General features: G+C 39.7%; 1 protein-coding gene across 1 annotated transcript; it reads left to right on the top strand.

Moving 5' to 3' along the window:
* The first annotated feature begins 23731 nt into the window (after nucleotides 1-23731).
* LOC131595144 (uncharacterized) lies at nucleotides 23732-24868 on the top strand. The gene has a single exon (XM_058867431.1). It carries the CDS (start codon nucleotides 23732-23734, stop codon nucleotides 24866-24868), a length of 1137 nt encoding a protein of 378 aa, XP_058723414.1.
* Nucleotides 24869-25224: the final 356 nt, after the last annotated feature.

Raw genomic sequence — 25224 nt, 5'->3', positions numbered from 1 at the left:
AAGAGCATTCCTTAAGAACAATGCAGAATGTCAATTAGGTCTTGTGTCTTTGATCGAGCCAACGTCTATTGATCAAGCTCTAGAAGATCCAGACTGGATAATTGCTATGCAAGAAGAACTTAATCAGTTTACAAGGAATGATGTATGGGATCTTGTTTCTAGACCAAAAGGATTCAATATCATTGGTACAAAATGGGTCTTCAGAAACAAGCTGAGTGAGAAAGGAGAAGTGGTAAGAAACAAAGCCAGACTGGTTGCTCAGGGTTACAATCAGCAAGAAGGGATTAACTATACAGAAACCTTTGCACCAGTGGCCAGGTAAGAATCTATTCGTCTGTTAATTTCTTTTGCCACTCAACATAACATCACTCTTTATCAGATGGTTGTTAAGAGTGCCTTCTTAAATGGTTATATAGATGAAGAAGTCTATGTCCACTAACCTCCTGGTTTTGAAGATTCCATGTCTCCAAATCATGTTTTTAAATTAAAGAAATCATTGTACGGATTGAAACAAGCTCCTAGAGCTTGGTATGAACGTTTAAGTTCTTTCCTTATGGAGAATGGTTTCACTAGGGGAAAAGTGGACACTACTCTCTTTTGTAAAACCTTTAAAAAGGATATTTTAATATGTCAAATATATGTAGATGGTATTATCTTTGGAACATCTAATGCTAAACTTGGAAAGGAGTTTGCTGAGTCTATGCAGGCTGAGTTTGAGATGAGCATGATGGGAGAACTCAAGTACTTCCTTGGGATACAAATCAATCAAACATCAGAAGGAACATATGTTCATCAAACCAAGTATGTGAAAGAACTTCTGAAGAATTTTAATCTTTCTGACTGCAAAGAAGCAAAAACTCCCATGCATCCAACGTGCATTCTAGGTAAGGATGAGGTAAGTAAGAAGGTAGATCAGAAGTTATATAGAGGTATGATTGGATCTCTGTTATATTTGACTGCTTCTAGACCTGACATACTATTCAGTGTTTGTTTGTGTGCTAGATTCCAATCAGACCCTTGAGAATCTCACTTAACTGCTGTTAAGAGAATTCTGAGGTATCTGAAAGGTACTACTAATGTTGGTTTAGTCTACAGAAAATCTAAAGAATACAACTTAGTAGGATTTTGTGATGCTGACTATGCTGGGGATAGAATTGAAAGAAAGAGTACTTCTAGAAGTTGTCAATTTCTTGGAAGTCATCTGATCTCCTGGTACAGCAAGAAGCAAGCTACCATTGCTCTCTCAACAACAGAAGCAGAATATGTTGCTGCTGCTGGTTGTAGCACACAAATGCTCTGGATGAAGAGTCAGCTAGAAGATTATCAGATATATGAGAGTAACATTCCTATCTTCTGTGATAATACTTCTGCTATATGTTTATCTAAAAATCCTATATTACATTCAAAAGCTAAACATATTGAGATCAAACATCATTTCATAAGGGACTATGTTCAGAAGGGTGCACTCTCTTTAAACTTTGTGGATACTGACCATCAATGGGCTGATATCTTTACAAAACCCCTTGCTGAAGATAGGTTTAAGTTCATTCTGAAGAATATCAGTATGGATTTGTGCCCAGAATGAGAAGATGAGAAGATCTCTGTATGAGTATCTTCTGAAATGTGTTAGGACTAGGAAGTCATAAGAAGTTCTGATATTAATCAATTAGAAATTCTGATTCTGATATTTCTAACGTTTCATTATCTAAGTTGATTCAGAAGTTCCTTTAAAGCAAAACAGTAGTCACCAGTCTTTCCAGAAAATAAACACGTGTTCTCTATTTTTGGACAAGCATGCGTGCAGTTGAGGAGACGCCGCCCTAGGTAACTGTGCAAATCATTTCACTTTGTCACATTATCTCTCCTAATGTCATTTCTCATTAAATGCGCATTAATGTCTTTTTTCTTGTAATCATTTCATTTAAAACAGTTTTCTTTTTTTCTGTGTGACGTCAGAATATTGGAACAAGGATGGTCAAAATATCTTGATAGATTGGTTAAACCAATTTATCCTGAACTTGTGAAGGACTTCTGGGTACATGCAACGGTTACCCCAACTGCTATCATTTCCTTCGTGCTAGGGCATGAAGTGGTTATTACTGAAAAGCTCATTAGGAAGCTGTACCATTTGAATGATGAAGAAGGTTGGACTGGTTTTCAACCTGGAACGGTTAACTGGTATCAAGTTGAAAATCAAATCTCTCTTGCCTTCGGAACTGAGTCTCATAAAACGGGCACTTTGAGGCCGTTTTATCAAGTATGGGCTGAGATTATTCTGGGTTCTCTTCATCACAGAAAGAAGATGTTCTCCTCCTCCGCCTACATCAGTCTGGATCACAAGTACACTCTCTTCTGTATTGGCAGCAAGATAGAACTCAACATCTCTCACATTTTGTTTGAGAATCTGAAGACTACCATTTTTGAGTCAAGAGAAGAAGAAAGGGTTAAGTATCCTCATATTCCAAGGAACACTATTCCTTTCGCCAGAATGATATCTGACATTCTGACTGAAAGCAATCTACTGGATTCCATCAGGACCCTTGATGCGTCCCAATTTCTTGGAGTGGTTCAAGGTCCCGTCTTCAACGGTGTGGATTTGTTCAGACTTGATCTCATCCAGACGGTATCTTCTGTTGGTACAAGCTTTCCTGACATTCTGTCAAAGAGAGTTCATGTTGACAGTTTTGCCACATTGTTCCATCGAGAACTTCACAAGGCTGTCAAGCATCACTTGGAAGATTCTGTACGGAAGTAATCAGAAGTTAATCCTGCTTAGATCCGTGGAAGAGTACTTCTGTCCAAAGCTGATCTTTAGAAGAAGGATCAGAAGAAACAACAGGCTAGGCTAAAAAGAAAGGCTCAAGAAGATGAGGCCAAGCAATCCAAGAAGCTGAGGGTCACCTATGATCCTGACAAGGTGAACACTCCTGAATACAGGCAGCAGAAGATCAGAGATTCGTTTCGTACTCCCAAATCTGCAAATGCTCCTTCTGCAACAGTTACAAGGCATGTCTTTACACCTCCTCCTTCTGTTCCTCAATCTTCTACCCAACCACTTCCTTCTGAACCACAAAATACCTTCTCTATACCTAATCCTCTTCCACCTTCTTTCCTCTCCTGTCTTAAACCCTACACCACTGAGTATCCTTCCCCCAACTCCTTCTGATAAACCATCTTCATCAACCCCCATCATAATAATTCCTTCTTCTCCTAACCCTATCACAGATATCCCATCCTCCTCTAACACCACACCTTCACATTCTCTATCCCATCCCCTACCTACCAGAAAATCCAACCCCTACTGCCTTCTCTACCCTGACTACAAATTCACCTTCAATCCACCTGAACCTGAACCCCATATCTACCTGGAGATGTTCAGACATGAGGTGATTAGCAGGCTGGATCTTCTGAAGGATGCCTTCTTCAGTGGTCTTGATGATGTTTCTATGCGAAACCTCTGGAGGGTGATAATGGTATCTACTATCATCCCCTCAGAAACAGTGTTGCTGTTGAAGAGAAGAGGTTTGTGGATGAACTTGAAGAAGCAAGACTTGCTTCTGCAATGGAAGCTAACCCTTGCAGAGATAGTGTGGTCTGGAGACCTCAGTATCCAATGCTGCTTGGAGACTTCAGATGGCTGTTTGACCTTCTGAGAGCAAATCCTTCTGCAGAAGATCCTGACATGGTGATTCCAGAAGTTGCCGCTCCTCCAGATGTTGAAGGTCCTTCTGCCCCAAGGAATCTAGCTGCCATTCTGCAAGCTCTTGAGAATGGAGATTCTGATCTTCCTACTCCAGTGTACGGAGATGATGTTGAGATGGAAGATGCTGATGCTGAAGTTGAAGATCATTCTGTTGATGAAATTCCTGTTGAGGAAAATCCTTCTCATGATCTTTCTCAGAAGACTGCCATGGAAGTAATGGTGATCAATGCTGATCCTCTGAACAGAAGTTGTGAAGCTTCTTCTGGTGAACCCTCTGTTCTGGCAAGGACTCTAGAGGTCATTCAGAAGACCCAGGCTGAGATGGCTTCTCGGATGCATATGCAAGATGAAACCAATGCTGAGTTTCACGCCTTCATCCAAAGTCAGAATGAGAGTAATGCTGGGATTCAAGCTATGCTGGCCAAGATTATGTCTAAGCTAGGGTCTTAGTCTTTGAGTCTTAGTTGTCTCTTGGCTTCTTCTATCTGTCTTTCTCTGCATATCTTTTTGTACCTTTGTTTTTTTGATCAATGAAAAGTTCTTCTATTTGTCGCTTTCTACATCTGAATCTTTTATATTCTTTTTGATGTTATGACAAAAAGGGGGAGAAAATGTGATAAATGATCTAATTTATTTTATCAGTTACTGGATGAAAGTCCCCACATTTCTAACAAGAACTTGTAAGTTCTGTGTTGTTTAAGTGTTTTGCAGGATTGAAGACATCTTTTAAAGCTCAACACTAGAAGCAAAACCATGGGGAAACACAATTCTGTAAAAGGGAATAAGCTCATGGAAACTGAAGCAAGCTGAGTGCTATGAAGCTTCAGAATCAGAAGCAAGAAGGAAGGATGTTATGATATTCTAATGATGGAATATGCACTAACTTTTTCTCTGTCCTTATATGCTCTGATATATTTGTTTAAGCTTTACTATTTATATGATCTGATGCATTATGTATGTTCTGATACATATTTTATGCTCTGATATATATATATATATGTGTTATGCTCTGATTCATTCATGCTCTGACTTTTGTCGTATAGTTTGTTCTGTAACATTTCAGAATGTAGAAGATGCTCTGATGATGCTTTGGCACATTCAACAATGTTCTGATACAATCTAGCATGAAATGATTCAAGAAGAAATTCAAGCTCTGAAGTTGTCCTCTAGAAGCAAGAAGCAAAAGCTGTGAATATTCTGAAGATCTAAGCATGTGTGATCGTCTCAACTGAAATAGAAGATACTCAAGGAAGTTCTTTATGCAAAATTTCTTCCAGTATTTATTTCAGGGGGAGATTATTTATCTTAGGGGGAGATTGTTAATCTCAGGGGGAGACACATTCATACATTATGTTTATATGTTGTTGCTATAAATGTGTAATTGTCTTTTGCCGTCTGTTATTCTGATTGCAAATTCATATCATTTATATATGTTTTTGTCATCATCAAAAAGGGGGAGATTGTTAGAACAAGAATTGTTCTGATCAAATTATCTTAGTTTTGATGATAACAATGTATATGAATTTTGCTTAAGATAATGTGGTACTATAATCCAATGCAATTTCCTTTTCAGGAAATATATAAAGAGTATGCACAAATCAGCGCTCAGAAGCTTTGACTCTGAAGGTTCAACATGCAACATTAGAACATGGTCTGGCAAGACATCAGAAGATGGTCAAGCAGAATCAGAACATGGTCTATGGAAGCATCAGAAGGACTGGAGTTCAGAAGCAGAAGCACTGAAGTAATGGTATCACGCTCAGAAGCACTTCAAGGTCAGAAGATCAGAAGATGCTTATGCACCAAGCTGTTTGTACTCTGATGATATTCAAACGTTGTATCTACAAAAGATCAATCAGAATCAAGTACAAGATGGCAGACTACGCTGACTGACAAAAGGAACGTTAGAAGCTATTAACGGCAACGTCAATAGTCACAGCAAAAGCAAGGCTCGAGGTAGTTGACAAAAGTGTGAAACATTAAATGCAATGCTGTACGGAATACGCAAAGCATTAAATGCTCCCAACGGTCATCTTCTCATGCGCCTATAAAATGAAGTTCTGAAGAGAAGCAAAGGTTAACAAAACTGCATACAACTCTTAACAAAAACTTTGCTGAAACGCTGTTCATTTTGAAAGCTCTCAAACTTCATCTTCAACCTCACTTATTGCTGTTGTAATAATATAGTGAGAGTAAGCTTTAAACTGTAAGAGAAATATCACAGTTGTGATTATCGCTTTTAAGAAGCATTGTAATACTCTTAGAATTTGTTTACATTAAGTTGTAAAGGACTAGAGTGATCACTTAGATCATAATACTCTAGAAAAGTCTTTGAGGGTATCTAAGCAGATTGTTCCTAGAGTGATCAGATTGTGATCAGAAGACTCTAGAAGACTTAGCAGTGTCTAAGTGGAAAACCATTGTAATCTCGTGTGATTAGTGGATTAAATCCTCAGTTGAGGTAAATCACCTGATAAGGGTGGACTGGAGTAGTTTAGTTACAACGAACCAGGATAAAAATAATTGTGCAAGTTGTTTTTATTTTACAAGTTTTGATACTACACTTACTCAACCCCCCCCCCCCTTTCTAAGTGTTTTTATATCCTTCAGTCTTATGGCGAACGAACTCTCGATGACCCTTCAACCTCCAAATGAAAGGCTTCCTGCCCCCTTATAGAATGGATAGACCCTTTCACCCTGAAAGGCTAAAAGAATTGATTTTCTACATTATTAAGGTAATTGCCCCTAATTGCCTTTCTCTGGCTAAAAAACATTTTCATATTCTTTCTCATAAACCTTCAAAATGGCTACGCTCATTTACGAGCTAAAGTCCGTATTCACTTCTTCTACATTTCTTTCAAAAGAGCAAAGCAATTAAGAGCCCATGGATAACCATGGATGCAAAGGGTGCCTTACACCTTCCCTTTGCATAAATTACCCCCCGAACTCAGTTTTTTATTTAAAAGGTTTTTCCTGTTCTTTTTGTAACACCCCTCTAATAACCCGCGGTAAATAACAATTATTAGATCAGAGTAACATGTAGAGAGGCGTCACAATTCATAAATAATGAAAACACACGTCAGTATAAGTCATGCATTACAGAAAACACCTGAAATCATCATTCATTAATCAAAACCATGTTCTACGCAGCGGAAATACTTCATCAAGTCAACATTATCACTAATGTATCAGACTTCAACCAAAACAAATAAATATAGAGTTACAATCAAACTACAAACAAGCGTTCCCAGTGTTACAACTATCAGAGCATGACACCTGACGCTAACTAAAACACTGACTCATGAGCTAATCCTCACCGAGTCGAACAGCCGCTATCCTCAATCTGAAAATGACAACATGTAAGGGTGAGTCTCGTCATAATTAACAAATGTTATAAGGTTATAAAGCAATAACACGTCACAGTTGCATCATTCACCCAATTGTTTCATAAACAGACAATTAAAACAAATCAAATAACAACCAACACATCATCAACATTTACAACACTGGAATACCTCCAATCATGTTATAAATTATGCATATGAATGGACTGACACTATGCATGTGGTACCAACATCATCCAATGGGAATAACCCATGACCGATCCAACATCATCAAGATACGGCCCTGCCAGCACAGATTCCACACAATGGGAATCATGCCCTTCACTGATCCAACACACCCTTATGGATACAGTATCATCAATGAATGTGAATGAATGCAACATATATAACATACTTATACCATCGTCATCATTATCATCAATATCATCATCATCATCAAGTATGCTCATATATATTAACACCATTCAATCACAATTCTATCATCATCATATAGAAAACATACATGTATCTGCACCAACCATCATCATCAATAAGAAATAGAACACATGTATTATCATCTTTCTAAAAACAATCAATCATCATCATATAGATTATCCTATAAGGTTCGTTTAGCTCAAAACGGCACATTAAACGGACCAACGGTTAAAAAGTTATGCATCTTTGAACTTTTAGAAAATATCTCAAAAACACCAACAGCACGCGGCGCTATCTCCAGTTCGCGGCGCGCACTGAGCGTCCCAGAATTCATTGGCTCTCTGCCAAGCAGTTCGCGGCGCACACATCCACACGCGGCGCAAAACGAGAAAAAGTTACGCCTTCGCGGCGCGAACAAAGGTACGCGGCGCGACCTGAGCGTATCACCACTTCCTAACATTCTGCCTTCATGTTCGCGACGCCAACCCTATGTACGCGGCGCGAACCTGCGATTTTCAGAAACCCCAACCTGCAGAAAACAGCATTCTATGCATTCCAAAACACCCCCAAGACATACCAGTGCGAACATAGATACATAGATTGCCCAAAACAACACAAATTACGTCTCACAATGCACCAATTACGCATCAATTGAGACTATAACAACACAGACATCATAGATTTACACATAGAGATCAAAACATCATACAATTGACACAATCCCTAAACCTATCATATGCCTCAATCGATCCGAATTCTACATCTATTCAGCATTATCAACCCCTAACCCGATAATACATGATAATCAGACAAGTCCCCCCTTACCTTAGACAATTCTTGATTCTTGGTCTCTCCCTCTACCGTTCTCCTTCACGTTCCTCGTTCCTCAGACTTCTGTTCTTTCACGTTCTTTCTTTCTTCCCAATTCTAATTATTTTATGAAAAATAACAATAATAACATTAGTAAAGGGCCTTCTTATCTCACACCCCCCCTTCTACTATTTCTCACATGGCCCAAATGCCATAAACCATTATTTATTTATTATTTTTCACAAAATCCTTAATAATTCTAATTATTAATTCAATATTCTTGATTAAATTAATATTAAAATTATACGGGTGTTACAACTCTCCCCCACTAAAAGAGTTTTCGTCCTCGAAAACATACCTCAGGTAAAGAGCTCTGGATACGAGTCCTTCATCTGGCTCTCTAGCTCCCAGGTAACATTTCCTTCAGCTGGTCCTCCCCAAGCTACCCTGACTAAAGCTATTTCCTTGCCACGCAATTGTTTTAGTCTTCTATCTTCAATCCTCACAGGCAATGTTTCAACCGTTAAGTTGTCTTTTACCTGTACATCATCTACTTGGATCACGTGGGACGGATCTGAAATGTATTTCCTCAACTGAGACACATGGAACACATCGTGCAAGTTTGCAAGCCTCGGCGGCAAAGCGATACGATATGCCAATTCTCCCACCTTTTCAGAAATTTGGAACGATCCAATAAAACGCGGAGTCAACTTCCTTGACTTAAATGGCCGACCAATTCCTGTCATAGGAGTAACTCTCATAAACACATGATCTCCCTCTTGGAACTCAAGTGTCTTCCTTCTTTTATTGTAGTAACTTTTCTGACGACTCTGAGAAGCTCTCATCTTCTCCTGAATCATCTTAATCTTCTCTGTGGTCTCTTGTACAATTTCTGGTCCAATCACAGCACTCTCACCAGCTTCGTACCAACACAATGGAGTTCTACACCTCCTACCATACAAAGCCTCAAACGGAGCCATACCTATACTCGAATGATAGCTGTTGTTGTAGGTAAATTCAATCAAAGGTAGATAACTATCCCAAGCACCTCCTTTTTCTAATACACAATCACGTAACAAGTCTTCTAACGACTGAATCGTCCTCTCAGTCTGTCCATCCGTCTGCGGATGATAAGCAGAACTCAACCTCAGTTTAGTACCTAAAGCCTTTTGCAAACCTTCCCAGAACTTAGACGTAAACCTCGGATCTCTGTCTGACACGATACTTGAAGGAATACCATGAAGACTAACTATCTTCTCGATATACAACTGAGCTAGCTTCTCCATCGGATAATCCATTCTCACCGGTATAAAATGTGCAGACTTTGTCAACCTATCCACCACGACCCAGATAGCTTCACAATTCTTGACAGTCCTCGGCAAACCCGACACAAAATCCATTGATATGCTATCCCACTTCCACCCAGGAATAAACATTGGTTGCATAAACCCAGACGGTTTCTGATGCTCAATCTTTGACTTCTGGCAAATTAAACAAGAGTACACAAACTCGGCAATTTCTTTCTTCATTCTCGGCCACCAAAACAACTTTTTCAAATCATGATACATCTTGGTAGCACCAGGATGAATACTGAATCCACTATGGTGTCCTTCCTCTAAAATACGTTTCCGGAGTTCAGTAATATCAGGGACACAAACTCGGTCACCAAACCTCAGTATACCATTTTCATCAATTCTAAATTCACCACCCTTGCCTTGATTAATCAAAGTCAACTTATCTATTAACTCAACATCATCTTTCTGACCCTCTCTGATCTCTTCCAGAATGCCACTAGTCAACTTCAGCATGCCCAACTTAACACTGACAGGAGTGTCTTCGCATACTAAACTCAAATCTCGGAATTGTTCAATCAAATCCAATTCCTTCACCATTAGCATAGACATATGCAAAGTTTTCCTACTCAATGCATCAACAACAACGTTTGCCTTACCCGGATGGTAGTTCAAACCAAAATCATAATCTTTCAGGAATTCTAACCATCTTCTCTGCCTCATATTCAACTCCTTCCGGTCAAAGAGATACTTCAGGCTCTTATGATCACTGAATACCTCAAACCTCGAACCATACAAATAGTGTCGCCACAACTTCAAAACAAAGACTACAGCTGCCAACTCCAAATCATGAGTCGGATAATTCCTCTCATGTACTTTAAGTTGTCTCGACGCATAAGCAACTACTTGTTGATTTTGCATTAATACACCACCTAAACCCATTAGTGACGCATCACAATAAATCACAAATGATTCTGTCGGATTCGGCAAAATCAAGATAGGAGCACTAGTCAACCTTCTCTTCAGCTCTTGGAATCCTTCTTCACACTTTGCATCCCAAATAAAAGCTTGTCCCTTCCTGGTTAGTTTAGTTAATGGCAATGCTAACTTTGCAAATCCTTCAATAAACTTCCTGTAATAACCTGCAAGGCCGAGAAAACTACGAATCTCTGATACTGACTTCGGAGCTTCCCACTGAGATACAGCTTCTATCTTTGTAGGATCAACAGCAATACCATTCTTAGAAATCACATGTCCAAGAAAACTAACTTCTTCTAACCAGAATTCACACTTCGACAGTTTGGCAAAAAGTTGCTTCTCTTTCAACAGTTCTAACACGGTTCTGAGGTGTTTGGCATGTTCTTCCTTACTCTTGGAATATATCAGGATATCGTCTATAAATACCACCACAAACTTATCGAGATAAGAATGAAATATCCTATTCATATACTCCATAAATACACCAGGTGCATTAGTAACTCCAAACGGCATTACCGAATACTCGTAATGTCCATACCTTGTCCTGAAAGCGGTCTTCTGAATATCATCGTCTTTCACACGAATCTGGTGATACCCAGACCTCAGATCAATCTTACTAAACACACATGCTCCAACCAACTGATCCATCAAATCATCAATCCTCGGCAATGGATACCGATTCTTGATAGTAACCTTGTTCAATTGTCTGTAATCTACACACAGCCTCATCGAACCCTCTTTCTTCTTTACTAGTAACACAGGCGCACCCCACGGAGAAACACTAGGACGAATAAATTTCTTCTCCAGCAATTCTTCTAACTGCTTCTTCAGCTCAACCAACTCAGACGGCGACATACGATACGGTGCCATCGACACTAGACTAGTTCCCGGAATTAAATCAATAGAAAACTCCACTTCTCTTTCCGGTGGTAATTCGTTCACTTCTTCCGGAAAAACTTCTGGAAATTCACACACTACAGGTAATTCGCCACTCGCCACTTTTTCTTTCACATTCATCAATGCGAATAACATAAACACTGTTGCACCATCCTTGATAGCTTCACCCACTTGTCTAGCCATCATTTCCAGATCATCAGAATGAACTTCTTCAGGAAAGATCACTGTCTTCGAAAAACAGTTGATGTGAACACGGTTAAATTCAAACCAGTTCATTCCCAGGATTACATCAAGTTCTTTCAACGGAAGGCACACTAAGTCCATCCCGAATTCCCTACCAAAAATATCAACCGGACAATTCAAACATGCAGACGAAGTAGTTACTGAACCCGACGCAGGAGTGTCAATAATTATACTTCCATTTATGTCAGATATCTCAAGATTTAACCTCGTAGCACAGTCCAAAGAAATAAAAGAATGAGTTGCTCCAGTATCAATAATCGCAACTAAAGGTGTGCCATGAATGAAACACGTACCTTTAATCAATCTGTCCTCTGGAGTAGTCTCTGACCCGGTCAAAGCAAAAACTTTTCCTCCCGATTGGTTCTTCTTTGGCTTAGGACAATTAGGACTGATGTGACCCTCTTCACCAAAGTTGTAACAAGTCACAACCCTCTTCTTACAATCAGCCGCAACATGACCCACTTCCTCACACTTGAAGCACTTCTTCTGATTCAGCTTGCACTCATTCCTACGGTGCCCGACCTCACCACAGTTATAGCACCTGACAAAAGCACTGGAGTCTCCCCCACTAGGCTTCTTCCAACCACCAGTCTTTGGATTACCTCTACCATATGGCTTACCCATATCCATAGGCTTCTTCCCTTTCCTATCAACTAACTCGCGAGAGTGAGATGACTTCAGCTTGAGATTATCTTTCTCGAAGATCCTACTACAGTCCACCAAGTCTACAAATCTTCGGATTCTCTGATATCTGATACCCTGCTTAATCTCATCACGGAGACCGTTCTCGAACTTGACGCACTTCGAGAATTCACTAGCTTCATCATTGTTGTAGTCGACGTAGTACTTTGCCAACTCAACGAACTTCGAAGCATACTCTGGTACTTTCATGCTACCTTGAACTAGTTCCAAAAATTCAATTTCCTTTCGACCCCTTACGTCTTCAGGAAAGTACCTTCTCAAAAACTCTCTCTTGAACACAGCCCAAGAAATAGCCACACCATCAGCTTCCAGTTCAGTCCTGGTAGTAAGCCACCAGTCGTCAGCCTCTTCAGACAACATGTGAGTACCATACCTCACCTTCAGATCCTCAGCACAATCGATGACTCTGAAGATTCTCTCGATTTCCTTAAGCCACTTCTGAGCACCTTCAGGATCATGCGTGCCCTTGAACAATGGAGGATTGTTCCTCTGAAAACTGTTCAGCTGCCTATCAGCACCGATCGCAGCTCCATTGGCGTTTCCTCCCAGCACACCCGCAATCATGCCCAGAGCCTCAGCGATAGCATCATCGTTTCTTCCTCCTCTTCCCGCCATTGTTCTGCTTAAATCACAACCAATTTAATCAGAACAGAAGTATCGACAGTTAACTCTTACTAGTCGCATACACAGGAAAGTAAAACTGACACTAAGACTCTGGTCATAACGACCGACTATGCTCTGATACCACTATTGTAACACCCCTCTAATAACCCGCGGTAAATAACAATTATTAAATCAGAGTAACATGTAGAGAGGCGTCACAATTCATAAATAATGAAAACACACGTCAGTATAAGTCATGCATTACTGAAAACACCTGAAATCATCATTCATTAATCAAAACCATGTTCTACGCAGCGGAAATACTTCATCAAGTCAACATTATCACTAATGTATCAGACTTCAACCAAAACAAATAAATATAGAGTTACAATCAAACTACAAACAAGCGTTCCCAGTGTTACAACTATCAGAGCATGACACCTGACGCTAACTAAAACACTGACTCATGAGCTAATCCTCACCGAGTCGAACAGCCGCTATCCTCAATCTGAAAATGACAACATGTAAGGGTGAGTCTCGTCATAATTAACAAATGTTATAAGGTTATAAAGCAATAACACGTCACAGTTGCATCATTCACCCAATTGTTTCATAAACAGACAATCAAAACAAATCAAATAACAACCAACACATCATCAACATTTACAACACTGGAATACCTCCAATCATGTTATAAATTATGCATATGAATGGACTGACACTATGCATGTGGTACCAACATCATCCAATGGGAATAACCCATGACCGATCCAACATCATCAAGATACGGCCCTGCCAGCACAGATTCCACACAATGGGAATCATGCCCTTCACTGATCCAACACACCCTTATGGATACAGTATCATCAATGAATGTGAATGAATGCAACATATATAACATACTTATACCATCGTCATCATTATCATCAATATCATCATCATCATCAAGTATGCTCATATATATTAACACCATTCAATCACAATTCTATCATCATCATATAGAAAACATACATGTATCTACACCAACCATCATCATCAATAAGAAATAGAACACATGTATTATCATCTTTCTAAAAACAATCAATCATCATCATATAGATTATCCTATAAGGTTCGTTTAGCTCAAAACGGCACATTAAACGGACCAACGGTTAAAAAGTTATGCATCTTTGAACTTTTAGAAAATATCTCAAAAACACCAACAGCACGCGGCGCTATCTCCAGTTCGCGGCGCGCACTGAGCGTCCTAGAATTCATTGGCTCTCTGCCAAGCAGTTCGCGGCGCACACATCCACACGCGGCGCGAAACGAGAAAAAGTTACGCCTTCGCGGCGCGAACAAAGGTACGTGGCGCGACCTGAGCGTATCACCACTTCCTAACATTCTGCCTTCATGTTCGCGGCGCCAACCCTATGTACGCGGCGCGAACCTGCGATTTTCAGAAACCCCAACCTGCAGAAAACAGCATTCTATGCATTCCAAAACATCCCCAAGACATACCAGTGCGAACATAGATACATAGATTGCCCAAAACAACACAAATTACGTCTCACAATGCACCAATTACGCATCAATTGAGACTATAACAACACAGACATCATAGATTTACACATAGAGATCAAAACATCATACAATTGACACAATCCCTAAACCTATCATATGCCTCAATCGATCCGAATTCTACATCTATTCAGCATTATCAACCCCTAACCCGATAATAGATGATAATCAGACAAGTCCCCCCTTACCTTAGACAATTCTTGATTCTTGGTCTCTCCCTCTACCGTTCTCCTTCACGTTCCTCGTTCCTCAAACTTCTGTTCTTTCACGTTCTTTCTTTCTTCCCAATTCTAATAATTTTATGAAAAATAACAATAATAACATTAGCAAAGGGCCTTCTTATCTCACACCCCCCCCTTCTACTATTTCTCACATGGCCCAAATGCCATAAACCATTATTTATTTATTATTTTTCACAAAATCCTTAATAATTCTAATTATTAATTCAATATTCTTGATTAAATTAATATTAAAATTATACGGGCGTTACAACTCTCCCCCACTAAAAGAGTTTTCGTCCTCGAAAACATACCTCAGGTAAAGAGCTCTGGATACGAGTCCTTCATCTGGCTCTCTAGCTCCCAGGTAACATTTCCTTCAGCTGGTCCTCCCCAAGCTACCCTTACTAAAGCTATTTCCTTGCCACGCAATTGTTTTAGTCTTCTATCTTCAATCCTCACAGGCAATGTTTCAACCGTTAAGTTGTCTTTTACCTGTACATCATCTACTTGGATCACGTGGGACGGATCTGAAATGTATTTCCTCAACTGAGACACATGGAACACATCGTGCAAGTTTGCAAGCCTCGGCGGCAAAGCGATACGATATGCCAATTCTCCCACCTTTTCATAAATTTGGAACGGTCCAATAAAACGCGGAGTCAACTTCCTTGACTTAAATGGCCGACCAATTCCTGTCATAGGAGTAACTCTCATAAACACATGATCTCCCTCTTGGAACTCAAGTGTCTTCCTTCTTTTATCGTAGTAACTTTTCTGACGACTCTGAGAAGCTCTCATCTTCTCCTGAATCATCTTAATCTTCTCTGTGGTCTCTTGTACAATTTCTGGTCCAATCACAGCACTCTCACCAGCTTCGTACCAACACAATGGAGTTCTACACCTCCTACCATACAAAGCCTCAAATGGAGCCATACCTATACTTGAATGATAGCTGTTGTTGTAGGTAAATTCAATCAAAGGTAGATAACTATCCCAAGCACCTCCTTTTTCTAATACACAAGCACGTAACAAGTCTTCTAACGACTGAATCGTCCTCTCAGTCTGTCCATCCGTCTGCGGATGATAAGCAGAACTCAACCTCAGTTTAGTACCTAAAGCCTTCTGCAAACCTTCCCAGAACTTAGACGTAAACCTCGGATCTCTGTCTGACACGATACTTGAAGGAATACCATGAAGACTAACTATCTTCTCGATATACAACTGAGCTAGCTTCTCCATCGGATAATCCATTCTCACCGGTATAAAATGTGCAGACTTTGTCAACCTATCCACCACGACCCAGATAGCTTCACAATTCTTGACAGTCCTCGGCAAACCCGACACAAAATCCATTGATATGCTATCCCACTTCCACTCAGGAATAAACATTGGTTGCATAAACCCAGACGGTTTCTGATGCTCAATCTTTGACTTCTGGCAAATTAAACAAGAGTACACAAACTCGGCAATTTCTTTCTTCATTCTCGGCCACCAAAACAACTTTTTCAAATCATGATACATCTTGGTAGCACCAGGATGAATACTCAATCCACTACGGTGTCCTTCCTCTAAAATACGTTTCCGGAGTTCAGTAATATCAGGGACACAAACTCGGTCACCAAACCTCAGTATACAATTTTCATCAATTCTAAATTCACCACCCTTGCCTTGATTAATCAAAGTCAACTTATCTATTAACTCAACATCATCTTTCTGACCCTCTCTGATCTCTTCCAGAATGCCACTAGTCAACTTCAGCATGCCCAACTTAACACTGACAGGAGTGTCTTCGCATACTAAACTCAAATCTCGGAATTGTTCAATCAAATCCAATTCCTTCACCATTAGCATAGACATATGCAAAGTTTTCCTACTCAATGCATCAACAACAACGTTTGCCTTACCCGGATGGTAGTTCAAACCAAAATCATAATCTTTCAGGAATTCTAACCATCTTCTCTGCCTCATATTCAACTCCTTCCGGTCAAAGAGATACTTCAGGCTCTTATGATCACTGAATACCTCAAACCTTGAACCATACAAATAGTGTCGCCACAACTTCAAAACAAAGACTACAGCTGCCAACTCCAAATCATGAGTCGGATAATTCCTCTCATGTACTTTAAGTTGTCTCGACGCATAAGCAACTACTTGTTGATTTTGCATTAATACACCACCTAAACCCATTAGTGACGCATCACAATAAATCACAAATGATTCTGTCGGATTCGGCAAAATCAAGATAGGAGCACTAGTCAACCTTCTCTTCAGCTCTTGGAATCCTTCTTCACACTTTGCATCCCAAATAAAAGCTTGTCCCTTCCTGGTTAGTTTAGTTAATGGCAATGCTAACTTTGCAAATCCTTCAATAAACTTCCTGTAATAACCTGCAAGGCCGAGAAAACTACGAATCTCTGATACTGACTTCGGAGCTTCCCACTGAGATACAGCTTCTATCTTTGTAAGATCAACAGCAATACCATTCTTAGAAATCACATGTCCAAGAAAACTAACTTCTTCTAACCAGAATTCACACTTAGACAGTTTGGCAAAAAGTTGCTTCTCTTTCAACAGTTCTAACACAGTTCTGAGGTGTTTGGCATGTTCTTCCTTACTCTTGGAATATATCAGGATATCGTCTATAAATACCACCACAAACTTATCGAGATAAGAATGAAATATCCTATTCATATACTCCATAAATACACCAGGTGCATTAGTAACTCCAAACGGCATTACCGAATACTCGTAATGTCCATACCTTGTCCTGAAAGCGGTCTTCTGAATATCATCGTCTTTCACACGAATCTGGTGATACCCAGACCTCAGATCAATCTTACTAAACACACATGCTCCAACCAACTGATCCATCAAATCATCAATCCTCGGCAATGGATACCGATTCTTGATAGTAACCTTGTTCAATTGTCTGTAATCTACACACAGCCTCATCGAACCCTCTTTCTTCTTTACTAGTAACACAGGCGCACCCCACGGAGAAACACTAGGACAAATAAATTTCTTCTCCAGCAATTCTTCTAACTGCTTCTTCAGCTCAACCAACTCAGACGGCGACATACGATACGGTGCCATCGACACTGGACTAGTTCCCGGAATTAAATCAATAGAAAACTCCACTTCTCTTTCCGGTGGTAATTCGTTCACTTCTTCCGGAAAAACTTCTGGAAATTCACACACTACAGGTGATTCGCCACTCGCCACTTTTTCTTTCACATTCATCAATGCGAATAACATAAACACTGTTGCACCATCCTTGATAGCTTCACCCACTTGTCTAGCCATCATCTCCAGATCATCAGAATGAACTTCTTCAGGAAAGATCACTGTCTTCGAAAAACAGTTGATGTGAACACGGTTAAATTCTAACCAGTTCATTCCCAGGATTACATCAAGTTCTTTCAACGGAAGGCACACTAAGTCCATCCCGAGTTCCCTTCCAAAAATATCAACCGGACAATTCAAACATGCAGACGAAGTAGTTACTGAACCCGACGCAGGAGTGTCAATAATCATACTTCCATTTATGTCAGATATCTCAAGATTTAACCTCGTAGCACAGTCCAAAGAAATAAAAGAATGAGTTGCTCCAGTATCAATAATCGCAACTAAAGGTGTGCCATGAATGAAACACGTACCTTTAATCAATCTGTCCTCTGGAGTAGTCTCTGACCCGGTCAAAGCAAAAACTTTTCCTCCCGATTGGTTCTTCTTTGGCTTAGGACAATTAGGACTGATGTGACCCTCTTCACCAAAGTTGTAACAAGTCACAACCCTCTTCTTACAATCAGCCGCAACATGACCCACTTCCTCACACTTGAAGCACTTCTTCTGATTCAGCTTGCACTCATTCCTACGGTGCCCGACCTCACCACAGTTATAGCACCTGACGAAAGCACTGGAGTCTCCCTCACTAGGCTTCTTCCAACCACCAGTCTTTGGATTACCTCTACCATATGGCTTACCCATATCCATAGGCTTCTTCCCTTTCATATCAACTAACTCGCGAGAGTGAGATGACTTCAGCTTGAGATTATCTTCCTCGAAGATCCTACTACAGTCCACCAAGTCTACAAATCTTCGGATTCTCTGATATCTGATACCCTGCTTAATCTCATCACGGAGACCGTTCTCGAACTTGACGCACTTCGAGAATTCACTAGCTTCATCATTGTTGTAGTCGACGTAGTACTTTGCCAACTCAACGAACTTCGAAGCATACTCTGGTACTGTCATGCTACCTTGAACTAGTTCCAAAAATTCAATTTCCTTTCGACCCCTTACGTCTTCAGGAAAGTACCTTCTCAAAAACTCTCTCTTGAACACAGCCCAAGAAATAGCCACACCATCAGCTTCCAGTTCAGTCCTGGTAGTAAGCCACCAGTCGTCAGCCTCTTCAGACAACGTGTGAGTACCATACCTCACCTTCAGATCCTCAGCACAATCGATGACTCTGAAGATTCTCTCGATTTCCTTAAGCCACTTCTGAGCACCTTCAGGATCATGCCTGCTCTTGAACAATGGAGGATTGTTCCTCTGAAAACTGTTCAGCTGCCTGTCAGCACCGATCGCAGCTCCATTGGCGTTTCCTCCCAGCACACCCGCAATCATGCCCAGAGCCTCAGCGATAGCATCATCGTTTCTTCCTCCTCTTCCCGCCATTGTTCTGCTTAAATCACAACCAATTTAATCAGAACAGAAGTATCGACAGTTAACTCTTACTAGTCGCATACACAGGAAAGTAAAACTGACACTAAGACTCTGGTCATAACGACCGACTATGCTCTGATACCACTATTGTAACACCCCTCTAATAACCCGCGGTAAATAACAATTATTAAATCAGAGCAACATGTAGAGAGGCGTCACAATTCATAAATAATGAAAACACACGTCAGTATAAGTCATGCATTACTGAAAACACCTGAAATCATCATTCATTAATCAAAACCATGTTCTACGCAGCGGAAATACTTCATCAAGTCAACATTATCACTAATGTATCAGACTTCAACCAAAACAAATAAATAGAGTTACAATCAAACTACAAACAAGTGTTCCCAGTGTTACAACTATCAGAGCATGACACCTGACGCTAACTAAAACACTGACTCATGAGCTAATCCTCACCGAGTCAAACAGCCGCTATCCTCAATCTGAAAATGACAACATGTAAGGGTGAGTCTCGTCATAATTAACAAATGTTATAAGGTTATAAAGCAATAACACGTCACAGTTGCATCATTCACCCAATTGTTTCATAAACAGACAATCAAAATAAATCAAATAACAACCAACACATCATCAACATTTACAACACTAGAATACCTCCAATCATGTTATAAATTATGCATATGAATGGACTGACACTATGCATGTGGTACCAACATCATCCAATGGGAATAACCCATGACCGATCCAACATCATCAAGATACGGCCCTGCCAGCACAAATTCCACACAATGGGAATCATGCCCTTCACTGATCCAACACACCCTTATGGATACAGTATCATCAATGAATGTGAATGAATGCAACATATATAACATACTTATACCATCGTCATCATTATCATCAATATCATCATCATCATCAAGTATGCTCATATATATTAACACCATTCAATCACAATTCTATCATCATCATATAGAAAACATACATGTATCTGCACCAACCATCATCATCAATAAGAAATAGAACACATGTATTATCATCTTTCTAAAAACAATCGATCATCATCATATAGATTATCCTATAAGGTTCGTTTAGCTCAAAACGGCACATTAAACGGACCAACGGTTAAAAAGTTATGCATCTTTGAACTTTTAGAAAATATCTCAAAAACACCAACAGCACGCGGCGCTATCTCCAGTTCGCGGCGCGCACTGAGCGTCCCAGAATTCATTGGCTCTCTGCCAAGCAGTTCGCGGCGCACACATACACACGCGGCGCGAAACGAGAAAAAGTTACGCCTTCGCGGCGCGAACAAAGGTACGCGGCGCGACCTGAGCGTATCACCACTTCCTAACATTCTTCCTTCATGTTCGCGGCGCCAACCCTATGTACGCGGCGCGAACCTGCGATTTTCAGAAACCCCAACCTGCAGAAAACAACATTCTATGCATTCCAAAACAGCCCCAAGACATACCAGTGCGAACATAGATACATAGATTGCCCAAAACAACACAAATTACGTCTCACAATGCACCAATTACGCATCAATTGAGACTATAACAACACAGACATCATAAATTTACACATAGAGATCAAAACATCATACAATTGACACAATCCCTAAACCTATCATATGCCTCAATCGATCCGAATTCTACATCTATTCAGCATTATCAACCCCTAACCCGATAATAGATGATAATCAGACAAGTCCCCCCTTACCTTAGACAATTCTTGATTCTTGGTCTCTCCCTCTACCGTTCTCCTTCACGTTCCTCGTTCCTCAGACTTCTGTTCTTTCACGTTCTTTCTTTCTTCCCAATTCTAATTATTTTATGAAAAATAACAATAATAACATTAGTAAAGGGCCTTCTTATCTCACACCCCCCCTTCTACTATTTCTCACATGGCCCAAATGCCATAAACCATTATTTATTTATTATTTTTCACAAAATCCTTAATAATTCTAATTATTAATTCAATATTCTTGATTAAATTAATATTAAAATTATACGGGCGTTACACTTTTAGCCTTTCTGATATTTGGATAAAATAAAAGTCGGTGGCGACTCTTGCTTACCGCAACATTTCGAATAAAAGTCAGTTCACCGTATTACAGTTGGTATCCAAGTTGTCTTCATCAAAACCAAGTAATTTAATATATTGATTGAGAAGCTTGTAATTACATTCTCCCCCTTTTTGATGATGACAACCAAGTCTTGAAATGTCTTTGAAATGTTGTTTTTGTTCTGATCAATATTATGTTTTTTAATGATAACATTATATATGAATTTTTTATAAGATAATGTGGTACTCTAATCCTTTGCATTTTCCATTTCAGGAAATATATAAAGAGTATGCACAAATTAGCGCTCAGAAGCAACTGACTCTGGAAGTTCTGGATGGCTTCATCAGAACATACTCTGGCAAGACATCAGAAGATGATCAAGCAGAATCAGAACATGAACTGAAAGAATCAGAAGAACGAAGTCAGAAGCAGAAGCACTGAAGTTCTGAATGGTATCACGCTCAAGCTCTTCAAATTCAGAAGACAAGAAGATGCTCTGCACCAAGCTGTTGACTCTGATATTCAAACATTGTTATACACAAAATCTGAGTCCAGAAGCAAGTACAAGATGAAAGGCTGAAACGTCTAATCTCTGACTGACAAAAGGAACGTTAGAAGCTACAAAAGGCAAAGTCAGTAAAAGTAGGAAAAACAAGGCTCGAGGTAGTTGACAAAAGTGTGAAACATTAAATGCAAAGTTGTACTATTCACGCAAAGCATTAAATGCTCCCAGCGGTCATTTCCTCTCAACGCCTATAAATAGAAGTTCTGATCAGAAGCAAAGAGAACACTTGTGCAAAAATAGTGAAACGCTGTCAAATTCAAATATCACGAACTTCATCTTCAACCTCACAAACTCTTGTAATATTTAGTGAGTGTTAAGCTTAGAACTTAAGAGAAATATCACAGTTGTGATTACAGCTTTATTAGAAGAAATCTATACTCTTGTAAACATTATTTTACATTGTTTGTAAAAGGTTCCTAGAGTGATCAAGTTGAGATCAGTAGACTCTAGAAGAATTCCTAGAGTGATCAAGTTGTGATCTGTATACTCTAGAAGACTTAGAAGTTTTCTAAGTGGATAACCTTTGTAATCAGTTTGATTAGTGGATTAAATCCTCGGTTGAGGTAAATCACTCTAAGGGGGTGGACTAGAGTAGTTTCGTTAACAACGAACCAGGATAAAAATAATTGTGTTCATTGTTTTTATCTTACAAGTTTTTGAAGTCACACTTATTCAACCCCCCCTTTCCAAGTGTTTTTCTATCCTTCAATTGGCATCAAAGCGCCGGTTCTAGGTGCAAGCACTTAACTGTGTTAGATAAAAGATTCAGGGAGAAAAACACAAAGTCAATTTGGTTGAAACAACTTCATCTACTCCTATACCTGAACAAAACAACAATGTTAATGGAAGCAATAGTTTCAATGGCTATAACAGACCACCAGTTTTTGTTGGTGAAAACTTTGAGTACTGGAAAGATAGACTCGAAAGTTACTTTCTTTGTCAAGATGGTGACTTATGGGATCTAGTGATGGATAGTTACACACATCTTGTAAATGCTCAAGGTGTCAAGGTGTCTAGACAAGCCATGAGTGATGCTCAAAAGAAAGACTTCAAGAATCATCACAAGTCTAGAATTATATTGCTGAGTGTTATTTCTCATGCTAAATATGAGAAAATAACAAACAGAGAAACTTCTCATGACATCTTTGAATCATTGAAGATGACTCATGAAGGTAACGCCCAAGTCAAGGAGACAAAGGCTCTTGCTTTAATCTAGAAGTATGAAGCTTTCAAGATGGAGGAAGATGAAAACATTGAAGCTATGTTTTCAAGATTCCAGAATATGACTGCTGGATTAAGAGTGCTTGACAAGGGATATACAAAGGCTGATCATCAGGTCTCTGGGATATATGTCCCTTTACAAACCGTGATTCCTAATCCTACCAAGAGCAAACATAATGATAACAATGTTCAGACTGCTGGTAGTGACATTCACATGACTGAAGAGGAGAATAATGAAGAGGTTCAAGAAGATGCTGATAACACCAATGTCACTAAGGATGTCAATGACATCGGAAATTCTGAAGCTGATGATAGTCCAAGGGAAGATGCTGGAACAGGTACAAATGTTGTGGATTTAGATGAGTAATCTGACAATGATTTGGTTGCTACTGTGAACCCTAGTGTAGCCGAAAGACTCATGACTAGGAGAAAAGGCAAAGCTGTGATTCATAATTCTCCTGTGAAGAAAGTTGATGTTAAAAGCCCTTCCAAAGACTCTGTCAAGAAGAAGAGTACCTCTAGAGGACCTATAGAGAGTAGAGTTGTGGCTAAAAGTGTTGGTGTTGGTCCCTCAAAATCTTGGAGCAAGGTTGTTCCAAAGAAGAGGAAGGCAAGAGCTGTTGAAGAATCCGAGTCTGATGTTGATGTGAATGTCCATGAAATTCCATTAAAGAAGAAGCCAACAACTAGCAACCTTGCTGCCAGTGTACCTAAAGTTCCCATTGACAATGTATCCTTCCACTTTGGTGCAAATGCAAACTGGTGGAAATTTATGTATCAAAAGAGACTGGCCCTTGAGAGGGAATTGGCTCAAAATGCTCGTGACTCTAAGGACATAATGGACTTCATTGAGGCTGTTGGCCTGATAAAAACTGTTGTCCATCTGAGTAAATGCTATGAAATGCTGGTAAAAGAGTTCATAGTGAACCTTTCTGAAGAGTGTACTAACAAAAGATCTAAGGAATTCAGAAAAGTGTTTGTAAAAGGAAAATGTGTTAACTTCTCTTCCACTGTGATAAAAAACCTCTTGGGAAGGTCTGATGAAGCTCAACTTGAGCTTGAAGTCTTTGATAACAAGGTAAGCCAAGTAACCACTACAAATCAAGTCAGAAGCGGGCCTTTGAAAGGAAAATTGTCTACCAGTAAACTAAGCATGAAGTATGCAATGCTACATAAGATTGGGGCTGCTAATTGGGTGCCAACAAATCACAAGTCTACTGTCTCAAGTGTCCTTAGAAGATTTATCTATGTTTTTGGTACAAAAGCAAAGTTTGACTATGGTACCTACATTTTTGAGCAGACCATGAAGCATGCTGGTAGCTACAATGTAAAAGGACCTATAACATTTCCTTCTCTCATATGTGACATCATCTTAAACCAGCACCCTGGCATCTTGGTTGAAACTGATTCTATTTGCAAAAGGGAAAGTGCTATGTCTTTCCATTATAAATTGTTTCAGCGAACGCATGTCCGAGACATTGTCATGACATCGGGTGAGACATCCAAGAGTGGATCATCAGCCAGTAAGGCTGAAGTCATAGCAATGTTGAAATAGACTTGCAAAGAGCCGGAGGCAAGGAAGATATCTCTTGAGAAGATGATCAGCACTCTAGAGAAGGATGGTAATGAGGATTTTGCAGGTGCTGTAGGGATAAAAGCACAAGATGAACAGGAAGAGGGAAGAGACTCTGAGGAAGAAGTTGAAGAAGGAAATACCAGTCCAGCTGATGGTTCAGATGAAGATAAAGAAAGTGATGCAGACAACTCTGGTGGGTCTGAATCTGAAGAATAAAGATGTTATACCCCAAAATTTGCCCGCATCATTTTTTCAAAAAAGAAGGCAACAGACCTCTGTCTTGAAATTTAGAGTTTTATATAATCTTGGATTTTATTTCATAAATATCCTGATTT

The sequence above is a fragment of the Vicia villosa genome, linkage group LG1 (genome assembly GCF_029867415.1).
Source record: "Vicia villosa cultivar HV-30 ecotype Madison, WI linkage group LG1, Vvil1.0, whole genome shotgun sequence".
NCBI classification, from domain to species: Eukaryota; Viridiplantae; Streptophyta; class Magnoliopsida; order Fabales; family Fabaceae; genus Vicia; species Vicia villosa.
This window is presented reverse-complemented; position numbering and strand designations above follow the sequence as displayed.

Excerpts from the sequence above, each read along its gene's own strand:
- LOC131595144 (XM_058867431.1), top strand. The coding sequence starts at position 23,732 with ATGACTAGGAGAAAAGGCAAAGCTGTGATTCATAATTCTCCTGTGAAG.